At 23.5% G+C, this 12,296-nt stretch overlaps 2 protein-coding genes and 2 long non-coding RNA genes across 12 annotated transcripts in view; 2 read left to right on the forward strand and 2 right to left on the reverse strand.

The window, feature by feature from the left end:
• Positions 1 to 177: 177 nt before the first annotated feature.
• On the reverse strand, positions 178 to 7,733 carry LOC122506981 (cyclin-dependent kinase-like 4). 5 transcript variants are annotated; one of them, XM_043619443.1, is made up of 6 exons: positions 5,643 to 5,869; positions 4,492 to 4,681; positions 1,827 to 2,174; positions 1,315 to 1,581; positions 794 to 955; positions 178 to 522 (listed from the first exon to the last, which is right to left on the reverse strand). In XM_043619443.1, exons 1-6 carry the CDS (start codon positions 5,735 to 5,737, stop codon positions 388 to 390), a joined length of 1,197 nt encoding a protein of 398 aa, XP_043475378.1. In that variant the 5' UTR covers positions 5,738 to 5,869; the 3' UTR covers positions 178 to 387. The 5 variants fall into 5 exon arrangements, with proteins under 5 accessions (XP_043475378.1, XP_043475381.1, XP_043475380.1 ...); XM_043619446.1 differs by lacking the exon at positions 5,643 to 5,869 and adding an exon at positions 7,486 to 7,733 and having other exon boundaries at positions 179 to 522; positions 794 to 952; XM_043619445.1 differs by lacking the exon at positions 5,643 to 5,869 and adding an exon at positions 7,486 to 7,733 and having other exon boundaries at positions 179 to 522.
• LOC122506983 lies at positions 421 to 2,402 on the forward strand. The gene is made up of 3 exons (XR_006302061.1): positions 421 to 547; positions 1,292 to 1,464; positions 2,259 to 2,402. It is a non-coding gene; the product is annotated as an uncharacterized LOC122506983 (long non-coding RNA).
• On the forward strand, positions 4,618 to 9,236 carry LOC122506984. The gene is made up of 3 exons (XR_006302062.1): positions 4,618 to 4,748; positions 6,725 to 7,027; positions 9,103 to 9,236. It is a non-coding gene; the product is annotated as an uncharacterized LOC122506984 (long non-coding RNA).
• Positions 8,301 to 12,296, reverse strand: part of LOC122506979 (ankycorbin) — a 21,853-nt gene continuing 17,857 nt past the window's right edge. For 3 of the 5 annotated variants that reach the window (XM_043619438.1, XM_043619441.1, XM_043619437.1), the window contains 5 exons: positions 10,852 to 11,187; positions 10,450 to 10,526; positions 9,700 to 9,854; positions 9,116 to 9,189; positions 8,301 to 8,562 (listed from right to left, as the gene is read on the reverse strand). In XM_043619438.1, the coding sequence (XP_043475373.1) occupies positions 8,398 to 8,562; positions 9,116 to 9,189; positions 9,700 to 9,854; positions 10,450 to 10,526; positions 10,852 to 11,187 (807 nt within the window). In that variant the 3' untranslated portion in view covers positions 8,301 to 8,397. Of the gene's footprint in view, positions 8,563 to 9,073; positions 9,203 to 9,699; positions 9,855 to 10,449; positions 10,527 to 10,851; positions 11,188 to 12,296 lie in introns of those variants that run through there. The other 2 variants (XM_043619439.1, XM_043619440.1) reach the window with 2 other exon arrangements.

A 12,296-nucleotide genomic window follows, 5' to 3' on the forward strand; every position in this document is an offset into this window, starting at 1 on the left:
AAAATTATTTTAATTTAGTTTTTGTTTATATTTTCTTTTGATTGTATTTTTTTAATTGAACTTTGCTATTGTTTGTATTTTTTTTAAATTGTACTCTGCTTTTGATTGTATTTTGTTTTTTTTCAAGGCAACAGGTAAAAAAGGTAGAGATTTATTTTGTATAAAAATTTATTTATTATCACTCAGAAAGTAAAGCGACGTAAATAAATAGTTATAAATAAAAAGAGATGAATCTCAAATGTTAGGTTGCGATTTTCGCAATTATTCCTAACGAAAGCATACAACTTTTTACAAAGAAGCGTAAAAGTCGAAATATTTTTTATGTTTAGGGAAATATATATATAATATGTATATTTTTTTTTCAATAAATGTACAATTGAGACTGTTTTAGCCTCTTATAGTCGGTAAATGATCGAAGGATTGCTGATGCAATGATGAGCTTCGTGGACGGATTTCACTTTGATTGTGATTAAGCACAGCTTTAGGAAGTTGAGGCAGCACCATTTGATTGTAATTTGCATTCTGTAATTGAAAAATTAATAATTAAGTAAGTAACAAAGGAATTCATAGAAAAGTTAAATTTATTTCTATATAGTTATTTATTTAGTATTTATTTAATTTATTCATTAATGTTTATTTATTGTATTTTATTGCGATTTATTTAGTTTATTTATTTTTCTTTATTTTGTTCATTTTATTTACTTATTTTTTATTTTGTTAGTTATTTATTTATCTTATTAAAACGATAATAAAATAAAATACAAAAAACCTTTTTGTATTAAATCTTACTCACTTTAGATCGCTCGCGATACTTTTTTAGTTTTTCAAATTCATCCGGATCACTGTGTGGCATTTGAAAATTAAAATTTTCAAAATACATGTGTTGCAAAAGTTGATCGCAAGTCCACCTTTCTTCTGGATCCTTATTTAGGCATTTTTTTAGAAAGTCAATCTGCTGTCAAAAAAGAATTTTCTGTTTATTGATAGTTAAGCCAAAAAAAATTTATTTCTCTATTCACAGAGAGTTTCATAGTTTTTAATTCACTTAATATTTTCTACTTTAAAAATAAGAATTTTTCTATTTTGACAAACGAATTTGTTGTTTTTTCTTAGAGATTTCTGAAAATCTATTCATTTTCTACAAAAATTGTTTATAATATAAGTAATAATTGTAATTTTTGTAATTATTTATAATTTGCTTAATGTTTCCAATTTTAATTAATTAATTAAAAATCAGTAAATTACAGTAGGAATTTTTCTATTTTTACTAACGAATTTGCCTTTTTTTTAGAGAGAGAAATTTGTGAAACCTGCCTGCACTGGAGTACTGGCTTTTTCTGGAAGTGTATTCTCCAGTGGAATTAAAGACTGTGGAGTGGGTAGAGTAACACCGGCGAAGAATTCATTTTGCTGAAAAATAGCCATGTGCCTCGCCAAGAGATCGCCTAAAGTTCTTCTAATCAGGTACAATTGATCAACATCAGATTTTCCAGGCCATAGAGCCTCTCCTCTTACTAATTCCGCAAAAACACAGCCAATCGCCCAAACATCGACTGGCGTACCGTATTGCGTATCACCAACCTAAAATCAATTTTCAGAATTTAATTTTTTTTTTACAGAAATCAGAAAAAAGTCAAAATTTTGTCTGGAAATCAGAGAAAAAAAATTAAAATTTTTATTGCAACCTTGAAGTATTTCTGAATTTAAATTTCGAGTTTTAAAATTTTAATTTTAGAAATTATTTTCCACTCTGTGAATTTTTATAAATTTAAATTTTATAATTTTATAAATTTTATAAATTTATTTCAACAAAAAAGAAAACTTACCAACAATTCTGGTGCTCGATACCATCTTGTTGCGACATATTCCGTATAATTTTCACCAGGACTTAACATTCTGGCAAAACCAAAATCACAGAGTTTAATAATTCCATCGGCTGTGAGGAGAATATTTTCTGGTTTCACATCCCTGTGAACAATTCCAAGTCGATGACAATAGGCCACACCTTGTAATATTTGCCACGTAAATTGTTTTGTCGTTATATCGGGACATCCCTTTGGATATTTTTCCATTTCGTGCAAAAGTGTGTGTTCACAGTACTCAAAAACTAAATGTAATTTCCGTTTCCTCCTAAAGACTTCTATTAGATTCACTAAATTTGGATGCTTAAGATTCTGTAAAAATAAAAATTTAATTTCAATTTACTAACAATTTGATAGTTTTAACATTAATTTACAATCAGAATATTATTATTTCAGGTTTGGGAAGATTTGAACCAGAGGAGACGAAAGAACCGGAAAGGAATGATCGAGATCAAAAGGATCACTGAAATTAATAAGCAAGTTACTCTTTTTTTTAAACTAATTATTCTCATAAATTATTTATCTAATAATAGTAAATTTATCGATATAAATTCGATTAGAACTATTTTTATCCGGGATTATTAATATTTATAGAAATTCAAAAAAACTATTTCTGTTTTCAATATAATGTTCCATACATCATTTTTAATAGATTAATTTGAGAATAGCAAGAAAAATTTAAATCGATCTTGAAAATTAAAATTTAAATGAAAAGTCATTAGACTGTAATTTATACCTTTCGTAGAATGGAAAATGCAAATATCAAGACATGAAAAATGAAAGGGGAGTAAAGTAATGAAGGATTTGTTGAATATAATATGAGAAGTAAAACCTTCTGTGGCTTCTTTCCATTTTCTAATTCGCGAAAGGTCCACTATTTTTTTGTAATTTAATCTGCACGCGATCATTAATGACGTACTTGAAAAATACATATTATATGTACACATATATATAAAATCGTTTATCTTGCAAGAACGAATTCTATAGGATGTAGGTATGAATAGATCTGCATAGCCATAGTAAATTTTCTAATCTCTAGTTGCGATTTTATATATAACAACTCTAGTTTTATTATATGCATAAGCAAAAAAAGAATCCTTGGCGTTTGTAAAGTAAAATGTCAAAGGCTCTCCTGGTATGCACACATTATTCAAGGCGATAGTCAAAAGCTTTAATTTTCAATGTAAACTTTAATTTCCTCTGTTATAGAATTATTTCTGTATGTACACATTTCTTTAAATAGCTTTCGTTACACTCATTTTCATTTATGAAATTTTTATCACTGTTTTGACGATTATTGCAAAAATATAGCATAACTACTATATTTACATTTTTAATTGCAAAAACTTTCCTTTTGAAATATAATGAAAATTTAATTTTACGAAATATAATTCTTCTCCTTTTAAAAATTGAATTACATTTTTTGAAATATAAAATTTTAATGAAATTTGACAAAACTTTTAATTGTTTCAATTTTTGGAACTATTTTCGGGAATTTAAAAAAAAATTCAAAACAATTTGGAATCAAAAAGTCCTAACTTCACGTGAAGATAGAATATTTTTATTATTACTATTATTATAGAATACTTTTTTCTAAGAAAAATTTTACGAAAAATTATTTTTCAAATAGAAGTTAATTTTCTTGATAAAAAGTAACTTTCTTAATTCATTTTTTCTTCTAAATTTTAAATTTCCATGTCATACAGAAATTGATTTTTTTATGTTTGAATATTAAAATTAAATTTTTCATAAATTAATAAACTAACAAAGAGAATATATGAAAGGCATAAAATTTAATGATTTTTTTCAACGTGTTTTTTTTTTGTTAAAGAGTCGATTTGAGGAGGAATTATTACCGAGAACAGGAGCTTAGCACGCGATATATTGACCGTACAACGTTTATTGACCAGTGGCTAGTTCTCTAAAGGTTTTCGTGTGTATGTTGATTTTTCAAAATATCTCTGAAATTTATGCAAAGGAAAATTTTCTTTCTGAAAAATGCCACTGCAAAAAAGAATTTGATCTGACTGATAAGATTTTTATTGTTTTCTAAAATTTTACCCTCGAGACTCATTGAAACTGTCTCGGGGTATTTTCCGATTCTCGTTTGGGTCAACGACCCTTAAGAATTTCTCCTGACGCTCTTTCTTTCACAGTAGGAATGTTTTTTTAATTTAAACAAACATCGATAGAAAAAAAAGGGTAGAGAGAGAAATTCAAATCTGTTTTTATAAATATTTATGTTTTGAGTATTTTTGCATTTTTTAACAATTTGATCATAAACGAAAAGTTTTTTCACGTTGTAAAATTTAATAAATTGAAAGTTGAATTTTAATAATAATGAGATTTGTATTCATATTCATGTCTAGAAAGACGAATGTATAAATAAATAAAATAAATAATATTGATATCTACATTTATAATAATATTTATTATTATTTTTTATTTTTATTATTAATATTAATATTACAACAATATTTCATTTTAGAATCGAATAGTTATAGTTCCTATTTACCGAATATATAAACATTGTATAAATAATAATAATAATATTATTAATATTTTAATAAGTACATATTTTCTAATTTTCTTTATTTTTTTTTGCAGAAATTTGAGGAGATTTACGAACCTTAAGAAGACGTATCTCTCTAAGAGCTATCTTCCTAATGAGTGGATCATCTTCTGTCTGTTGAAATTTTTTGACAGCCACTAATTTGCCAGTTTGTCGGTCTCTGCATTGGAAGACAACCCCATAACTTCCTTCTCCAAGACGTGCCAGTCTTTCATATCTTTCCATAGCCTTACTTGGGGCACGCGACCTAAAATTTCATCCCAAATGAAAATCAACTTTGAATTAGATATGAAAAAAGAAATTCACCCTAATAAGTGAGTATTTAATTTTCTAAACATATCATTTTTCTTCCTTTTAGTTCTTTAGTTTTTCATATTTTAATTTTACTTTCAATTGATACAGATCTTTATTGTTTCACTTTCAAATTATTCATATCAAAATTATTTTCTTAATTATTAAACTGAAAAATAAAGTAATTTTTTAATTATTAAAAAAAATTTTTTTTACTCTCTTATTGGTTTTATTTTTTATTTTGTCAGTTTATTAATTTAATTTTTTATTTCATTAATATATTAATTTTATTTACTATTTCATTAAAATGTTAATTTTATTTTCTATTCTATTAGAGTCTCTTTTATTACATTATTGATATAATAATTTTCTATTTATTTTTTTTTTCGCTTTTATTTTGATACTTAAATATTAATTTTATTGCTTCTTGGAAGCATTGTTTTTTAATTTTGAAAACGTTTTCCATTTTATTAATTTTTATTTATATTTTATTTTTAATTTGACTCTCAATGAGTATTAATTTTGTTTTTTAGTTTTATTTTCGAAACGTTTCCAACTTTATTAGAAACTCTTATTAATTTATTTATAATATAATTTACTATTTTTTTATTTTTATTTTGTCTCTCAATGAATATTAATTTTGTTTTTTAATTTTATTTTCAAAACGTTTCTTAATTTATTAGAGACTCTTTTTCGTTTGTTAATAAAATAGTTTTCTATTCATTTTGACTCTCAATTTATTTATTTATTTATTTATTTATTTTCTAACATTTTTTAATTTGGTTTTTTATTTAATTTTTATTAATTTTTATTTTTTTTTTATTAATTTTTATTCTTAATGTGTCTTACGTGACTTTTGAGAGAAATTTTTTATTTATTTATTTTTTTGACTAAGGGATTTTTTGTTCTATACACACTTTTTATATTTTGAAAGACATGGCAGGGTGAATTGTTGAGTAAAAAGCATTCTATTTCTTTGTAAGCTGAAGGCCTGACTGTTTTCTATCCTCATCACTGACCAAGGGTCAAGCTCCCTTAGGGGGTTGTCTATTTTGTAGATATACGCAAGCGCAATATCATTATTTTAATCAAAAAGTTTAAAGCCAGTAAAAAACAACATTATTAGTCATTTCCGCTTTTTTATTAATTACACAAAAGTTTTTATCAATTTTTAGATTAAATGAAACAGTTTTGCTGTTAAATTTTTTCTCACTTTATTACAATTTTCGATCATTTTTATTTAATTTCTTTATTTTTATTTAATTTTCTTTTTTCATAATTTTTTTTCACTTTAGATATTAGTTTTCGATGAATAATTTCTTAAGTCTTTTTTTATCATTTTTTTCCACTTCATTATTACAATTTTTAATGAATCTTTTTTTTAGTATGTTAATAATTAATTTTTTAATATCGAATAATTATATTAATTAATAATGATTATTTTGTTGTTTAATTTTCGAAAAACTAAAGTCTCACCAAATGGGAATCCATTGTTTGCAATGAGCAAATCGTAAATCGTTAACCATTTTTGAAATATTTAAAACAATTTTTTATAAAAACAAAAGGATTAGAAAATTAAAATTGTCGAAAAAATTTAATAATGTTTAATATAAGTTTAATAAATAATAAAAAAGTTTCTTAAAAGAGACTAACCTTCACGTGTCAAAAATTCTTACTGATTTGACAACTTCATTTTGTTTATTTTCTTGTACACTTGAGAAAAAATTCAATATTCAAATGAATAAATTTCAAAAAATATTCTTTTTTAAAGTTATTTAATTTTATCTTTAATTTCGGCTTATGCATCTTTCGCAAACTTTTCGTTTCATTCTAAAATGTCAAGGTCGTGAAATCTTAAGTGAAATTAATTAATAATTTATATTCCTTTTCTTTTAAATAATTAAAAAAAAAACTAATAATTTTTAGACTTTATTTATTATGCTGTTTACGTTCTTTTTGTTAATGTTTGTTGACATTGTTTGTGTTTGTCTTTTTTTAGGAAAACGGATGAAACTGAGGATGAGAATTTTTGAAAGTATACGTACAAAAGTCCAAAGAAGAAATTCATTTAGTCTGCGTATAAAAAGAACCTTGTCAGAGAACATACCGAGGAATACTGGACATACGTAGAATTTTTATGCTTGTTGCTTGATTATTGACAATCGATAATACTTCGTCAGAAAACATGAGTTTGAACGACTTTTACAGAGGGTCACATATTTTAATCAAATATATTGCTCCGAGAATGATGCATATTTAATGGATTACAGAATATAGAAAAATTAATGACGATTCATGCTCGGTAAGTATATAATCACGTGTTGGAATTTATTTCTTTTGTTTTAGAAATTAATTTTTTTAAAGTTATTGAGTTTAATTAAATTAAATTCCTATCATATAAAATTTTCCATTGACAATTTGAATTTGATGAATAACATTCAAAAAAATTAGGGTTTATTTGAAATTTGATTACGAAAATAGTTATAGATTAAAATTATACTCTGCTGGATATTGTTTTTTATTTTTTTTTATTTTGCCTTTAATTTTCCATTTTCGGGTAAAAATTAAATTTTTTAAACAAAGTCTAACAATGAAAAAAAGCAAACGAAAGCGTTACGTTTGACAACTATTTTAATTTTGAAAAATTTAAAGTAAAAAATAATTTAATATTTCTTTTTAAAATTTATTTTAAAAATTTATTTTTAGAAATTAAAAATTTAAATTGCATAATATTGAATGCAATTGTTAGTTAAAAATTACCTTCGTGGAAGCAAAGGAAGAGTGCTCCCAAATAGCCAGAGCTTTCTATCTTGTAGCCATTTGTCCATGCGTTATTTGAGTCTTCCTTATAAATTTGAAGAAATCTTTTGATAAATGTCTTTCATTGTTAGCACTTGACTTTTTAAATTTGAAAAATGAATTTCAAAGTGCATTATATTTGTAAACTCACTGCTGTCTTGGAACTAACAATAAGCACCTTTTTAACTATATACTGCGAACGGAACTGATTCATGTGCGCGAAATTACGTCACTTAAATCGATATTCAGGTAACTATGTTTTTTTAAATCAGAAACTATCAAAACACGTCAAATGCGATTTAAAAATAGACGTTTGTGATTTATTTTTTTATAAAGGTCTTATAATCTTAAAATAAGTCAGGATATTTATAGTTTCAAATATAATGTTCTTTTAATCGTTCTTTAATTTTTTATCATTTTCGTTTATTTCTGCATTAATCGAATCGAACCTATTTTAATATCGAAATAGTCTTTTGGAAAATTTTATTTTTTAATTAATAATTAATAACAGGAATTTAATTTCTTTTCGTGAATTATAAATATAATAATTTATAAATTTATAATAATAATAATAATAATAATAATTTATAAAATTAAAATTATGAATTATAATTCAAAATTTCAAACTGAGAGAGGAGTTGAGAAACGAGAGAAAAATAATTGGAGAAAATTTTAGATTATTAAGTGAATAGATAGTAAATAAAGTAGTCTTGATTAACAAATTTTTATCATTTTAATATTCTCTTCTTTTTTTAAACAAAGCTATTTATGCACAATAAAGTTTTATTTATTTTAAATAATTTTTTATTCTTTAATTTTTATATTTACGAGGAATTTTTCGTTTACAAAGCATATTATAATTTTTATTTTTTTTTAGACACTTTTTGTATTTCTTTGTGCGCTATTGGGCAGCTTAGGTTTTTCTGTTTCTAACGTTTCACCCCTGACCGTGAATGTAACAAAATATCTCTTCGTGCGATCCAGTCTTTCAGCCGGAAGAGCAATCACCTGTTTTTCTTCTCCGTGCGACACCTCCACCTTGAGGATAATTGAAAATCAATTAATTTAACAACAATTTTTTTGTTTTTAATTTAAAGAGGGACGAAAAAAAGTCAAAAGTTTTTCTTATTTTTAAAATTTAATGTATTTTTTTGGTTTAAAATTGAAAAACGACATTTGTTTAAAAACTTGAACAATTTGACAATCTATTGGATTGTTTGGAAATTTTATTAAAATTTTATTAAAAATAATTGAATTCCTGCGAAGAATTTAAAAAAAATTTTAAATACTAATTAATTAATATGTGAATTTTTAAAAATTTTAAATCTGATACTTTACAAAGATTAAAGTTGTTATATGAAAATAAAATAAATTTGTAACTTACTTAAAAATAGTTTAAAATTAAAATAGAATTGAAATAAAATGAAACTAAATCAATATAATACTAAAACTCAGTTTTAGTGTTTTATTTTTAACTGTGTGATAAAATCTGTTAAAATTTTATTTCTTTATTTTTATTTATAAAATTGAAGGGAAATTGTTCGCTTTCTGTGATTAATGTTTTTCTCTTTTTTGTAGATTGGATTTTTACCGTCATTTGTCCCTTTCCTCGACTTTCAATCTTCGGAAGAAGACTCGCCCCTTGTTCTGGGACGCCTCCACATACTGCAATTATTATCTAGGATCAAACTATGCAAACTGACTCTTTCCAAAAATTCAAGATGCCTCTAACTCTAGTGAAAGGAGAATCTCTGTTGTTTTCTCAATTACAACAAATATTCTATGCATCGTAATTGAAATTGCCGCTCCAAAAATAATGGTGAGTCTTTATTTATCAATTTTTTCTTACTTCATACTAATTAGTTCATAATTGATAAATAATTCAAAATTAGTAAATAATTAATAATTAATTCATAAGTAATTAATTAATAATTCGTTAATGGATTAATAATTCGATAATTAATTCATAAATAATTCATTTACCTCTGAATTATTGTTTTATTTATTTAAATTAAAATTTTTTAAATTATTAGGTATTAAATTTACTGGAAGAAAATTTACTTCAAAAAAACTGGCGAACGAAATTTTTAATGAATTATTAGAGTTAATTTTTAGGGGAGGAACTTTTGGAATCGGCAATTTCTTCTAGTTTCGTGTCGAATTTATTAAACTTACGATATGTGTAAATTGGAACTGATGTGTAGGCACTGGTGGCATGATGACATCGATGAGTTTTTTGTGTGCATTGTTTTGCTTCTGTGCACCATTCAGAAGTCGCTGGTCTTTTCTGAAGACGTCTTAGTTGCTCGTACAAGAACGATTCAAAGTCCCTTAAAAAAAATGTCTTTCATTGTAATTACAATTACATTCAATCTCAAAATTCATATTTACATTGAAAAAATTTATTTTCTCAAAGAATCTTAATTATTATGACTTAAATTAAATATTTGCCTTAAATATTTACTTTTATAATAATGGTTTTTTATAAATAATAATAATAATAATAATAATAATAATAATAATAACCGAGTAAGAATAATAATTGAATAATATTTAAATAATTAAATTTTTTTAGTTAATTAATTTAATTTTGAGTTAATTAAAATGATTTTTTTAAATACCAAAATTATTGACTTAAAAAATTTGAAAGAAAATCGTTCAAGAAGAAAAAGATTATTCCGAAAATTGTTCAAGTAAACAATTATTTGATAATAGCCAAGTAACCAATTATTTAAATCAAATCAAATTGAATCTAATAATTGAATTGATTCTTATAATCAAATTGAATCAAATAATCAAATAGAATCGAATAAATAAATTGAATCAAGTAATATTAAACTATAGTGAAAAAAATTAATTCAAAATAGAAAACCGAGTGCAAATAACAATAATTATGTAGAGAAGAGAAAATATTTGAACACTAACCGGAAAGTAAATGGCTTTTCATATTTAACTACACCAAGCGTTGGTCCAGTCATCCCCGCTTTATTGAAACTGTCAACCTGAAAATTAATAATTATTTAATATTAATTTTAATTACTTACAATTGAATTAAATGTTAATTATAATTCATTAAATATTAGTGATAATTTAATTTAATATAAATTGTAATTTTAAATAGTTACAATTTAATGAAACATTAATTTAAATTATAATTTTAAATAGTTACAATTTAATGAAATATTAATTATAATTTAATTTAATATTAATTATAATTTAATTTAATATTGATTATAACTTAAATTACTATTAATTAAGAACAATTTAATTTAAAAATGAAGTACTCATTGAGAGAGAGCGATTCAATGAATGTAAAAATTGACTAACTTGTCGTTTAACTAAAACATGCTCGTTCGTTTTTCCATGTCTTATCTGAAGCCTCTTTAATTCCATCAATTGAAAAAATATCTTTCGCTCCAGATAATAACGTCGAACACTTATTTGCACATCCCTTGTTATAGTTTCCATATTAATTGATTGTTGTTTCTCTGTATTTGGATAACATTTTAAATTTCTTCGGGGAATTCTAGAGACTCTGGGACTTGGCTCTATTCCACTGTCTCTTCCTCCACTGTCCTTCCTCTGTTTCTGACGAATCTTCTCTTTTCTCACCTCCCGAGGACTTTGCGATCTTGTCAATCGAACTTGAGGTTCCCGTAGAACCTGCAAAAGAAATAAAAAATTGTTATTTACACAAGGTTCTTTTATTTTAATTTAAATGTTTATTATTTTACTCTTTTAATTTTAGAAACAATTTTCGCTTGAATTTCCACTAAATATTTTTAATTTGAATTTGATTTGTAACGAAATTAGATTTTTATTTGTTCATATTTATTTATATTTATTTCTACTTATTTATATTTATTTATATTTATTTATATTTATTTCTACTTATTTATATTTATTTATATTTATTTATATTTATTTATATTTATTATATTTATTTATATTTGACTTCATAGACGAATTTGATATTTATAGATAAACGATTTTCTAAATTTAACAAATTGTAATTATTGTCATTTATTTTTGGTATCAGTGATGTACTGTAAAATTTATAATAGTCCAAAGATTTGAGTCAAGGATTGTTTACATTTGCATGACTATTGAAATTTTAGCACTTGATTAACCTGAATTTAGTTTCATTAATTTTGCCGTCTAAAAAGGGTGTTAGTAATTTGTCCACTCAGTTGGAAAATAATAGATTAACAACTTGTGATTTAAATCAAGATTTAGAATTTCAGTAGAAATTTTTTAAAAACATTTAAAATTTAAACCCAATTTCAAAAACTCAATGAAGAGGAACAGTTGCAATTTTTTTAAATAATTAATTATTCTATGAATTATTTATTTTTGCTTTTAAATAATTGAATTCTGATAAGAATTGATTTAAAAAAGAGTATTAGTTAAAACTTTAGAAAATAATTCAATTATTTTCAAAAAATATTCGAAAATCAATTATTTTCAATATCCATCATTTTCATAAAATTTCACAAAATAATTCAATTAATTTAAAAAAAAATTAATAAAATTCATCCAAAATTCAATTATTTTCATAAATAATAAAATTCATCGTAGGATTTTAACTATTTTTAATACAATTTTACAGGAATTTCTCGAAAAATGTAATTAATCTTAAAAATTTAATTTCGATTCCTCGAAAAAATCAATTATTTAAAAAAATATTTTTTTAAAATTCTTTCGAAGAATTCAATTATTTACAAAAATATTAGAATTTTTCGTAGAAATTCAATTATTTTCAAATATTTTAA

This window comes from Leptopilina heterotoma, unplaced genomic scaffold, assembly GCF_015476425.1.
Source record: "Leptopilina heterotoma isolate Lh14 unplaced genomic scaffold, ASM1547642v1 Lhet_44, whole genome shotgun sequence".
Classification (NCBI taxonomy): Eukaryota; Metazoa; Arthropoda; class Insecta; order Hymenoptera; family Figitidae; genus Leptopilina; species Leptopilina heterotoma.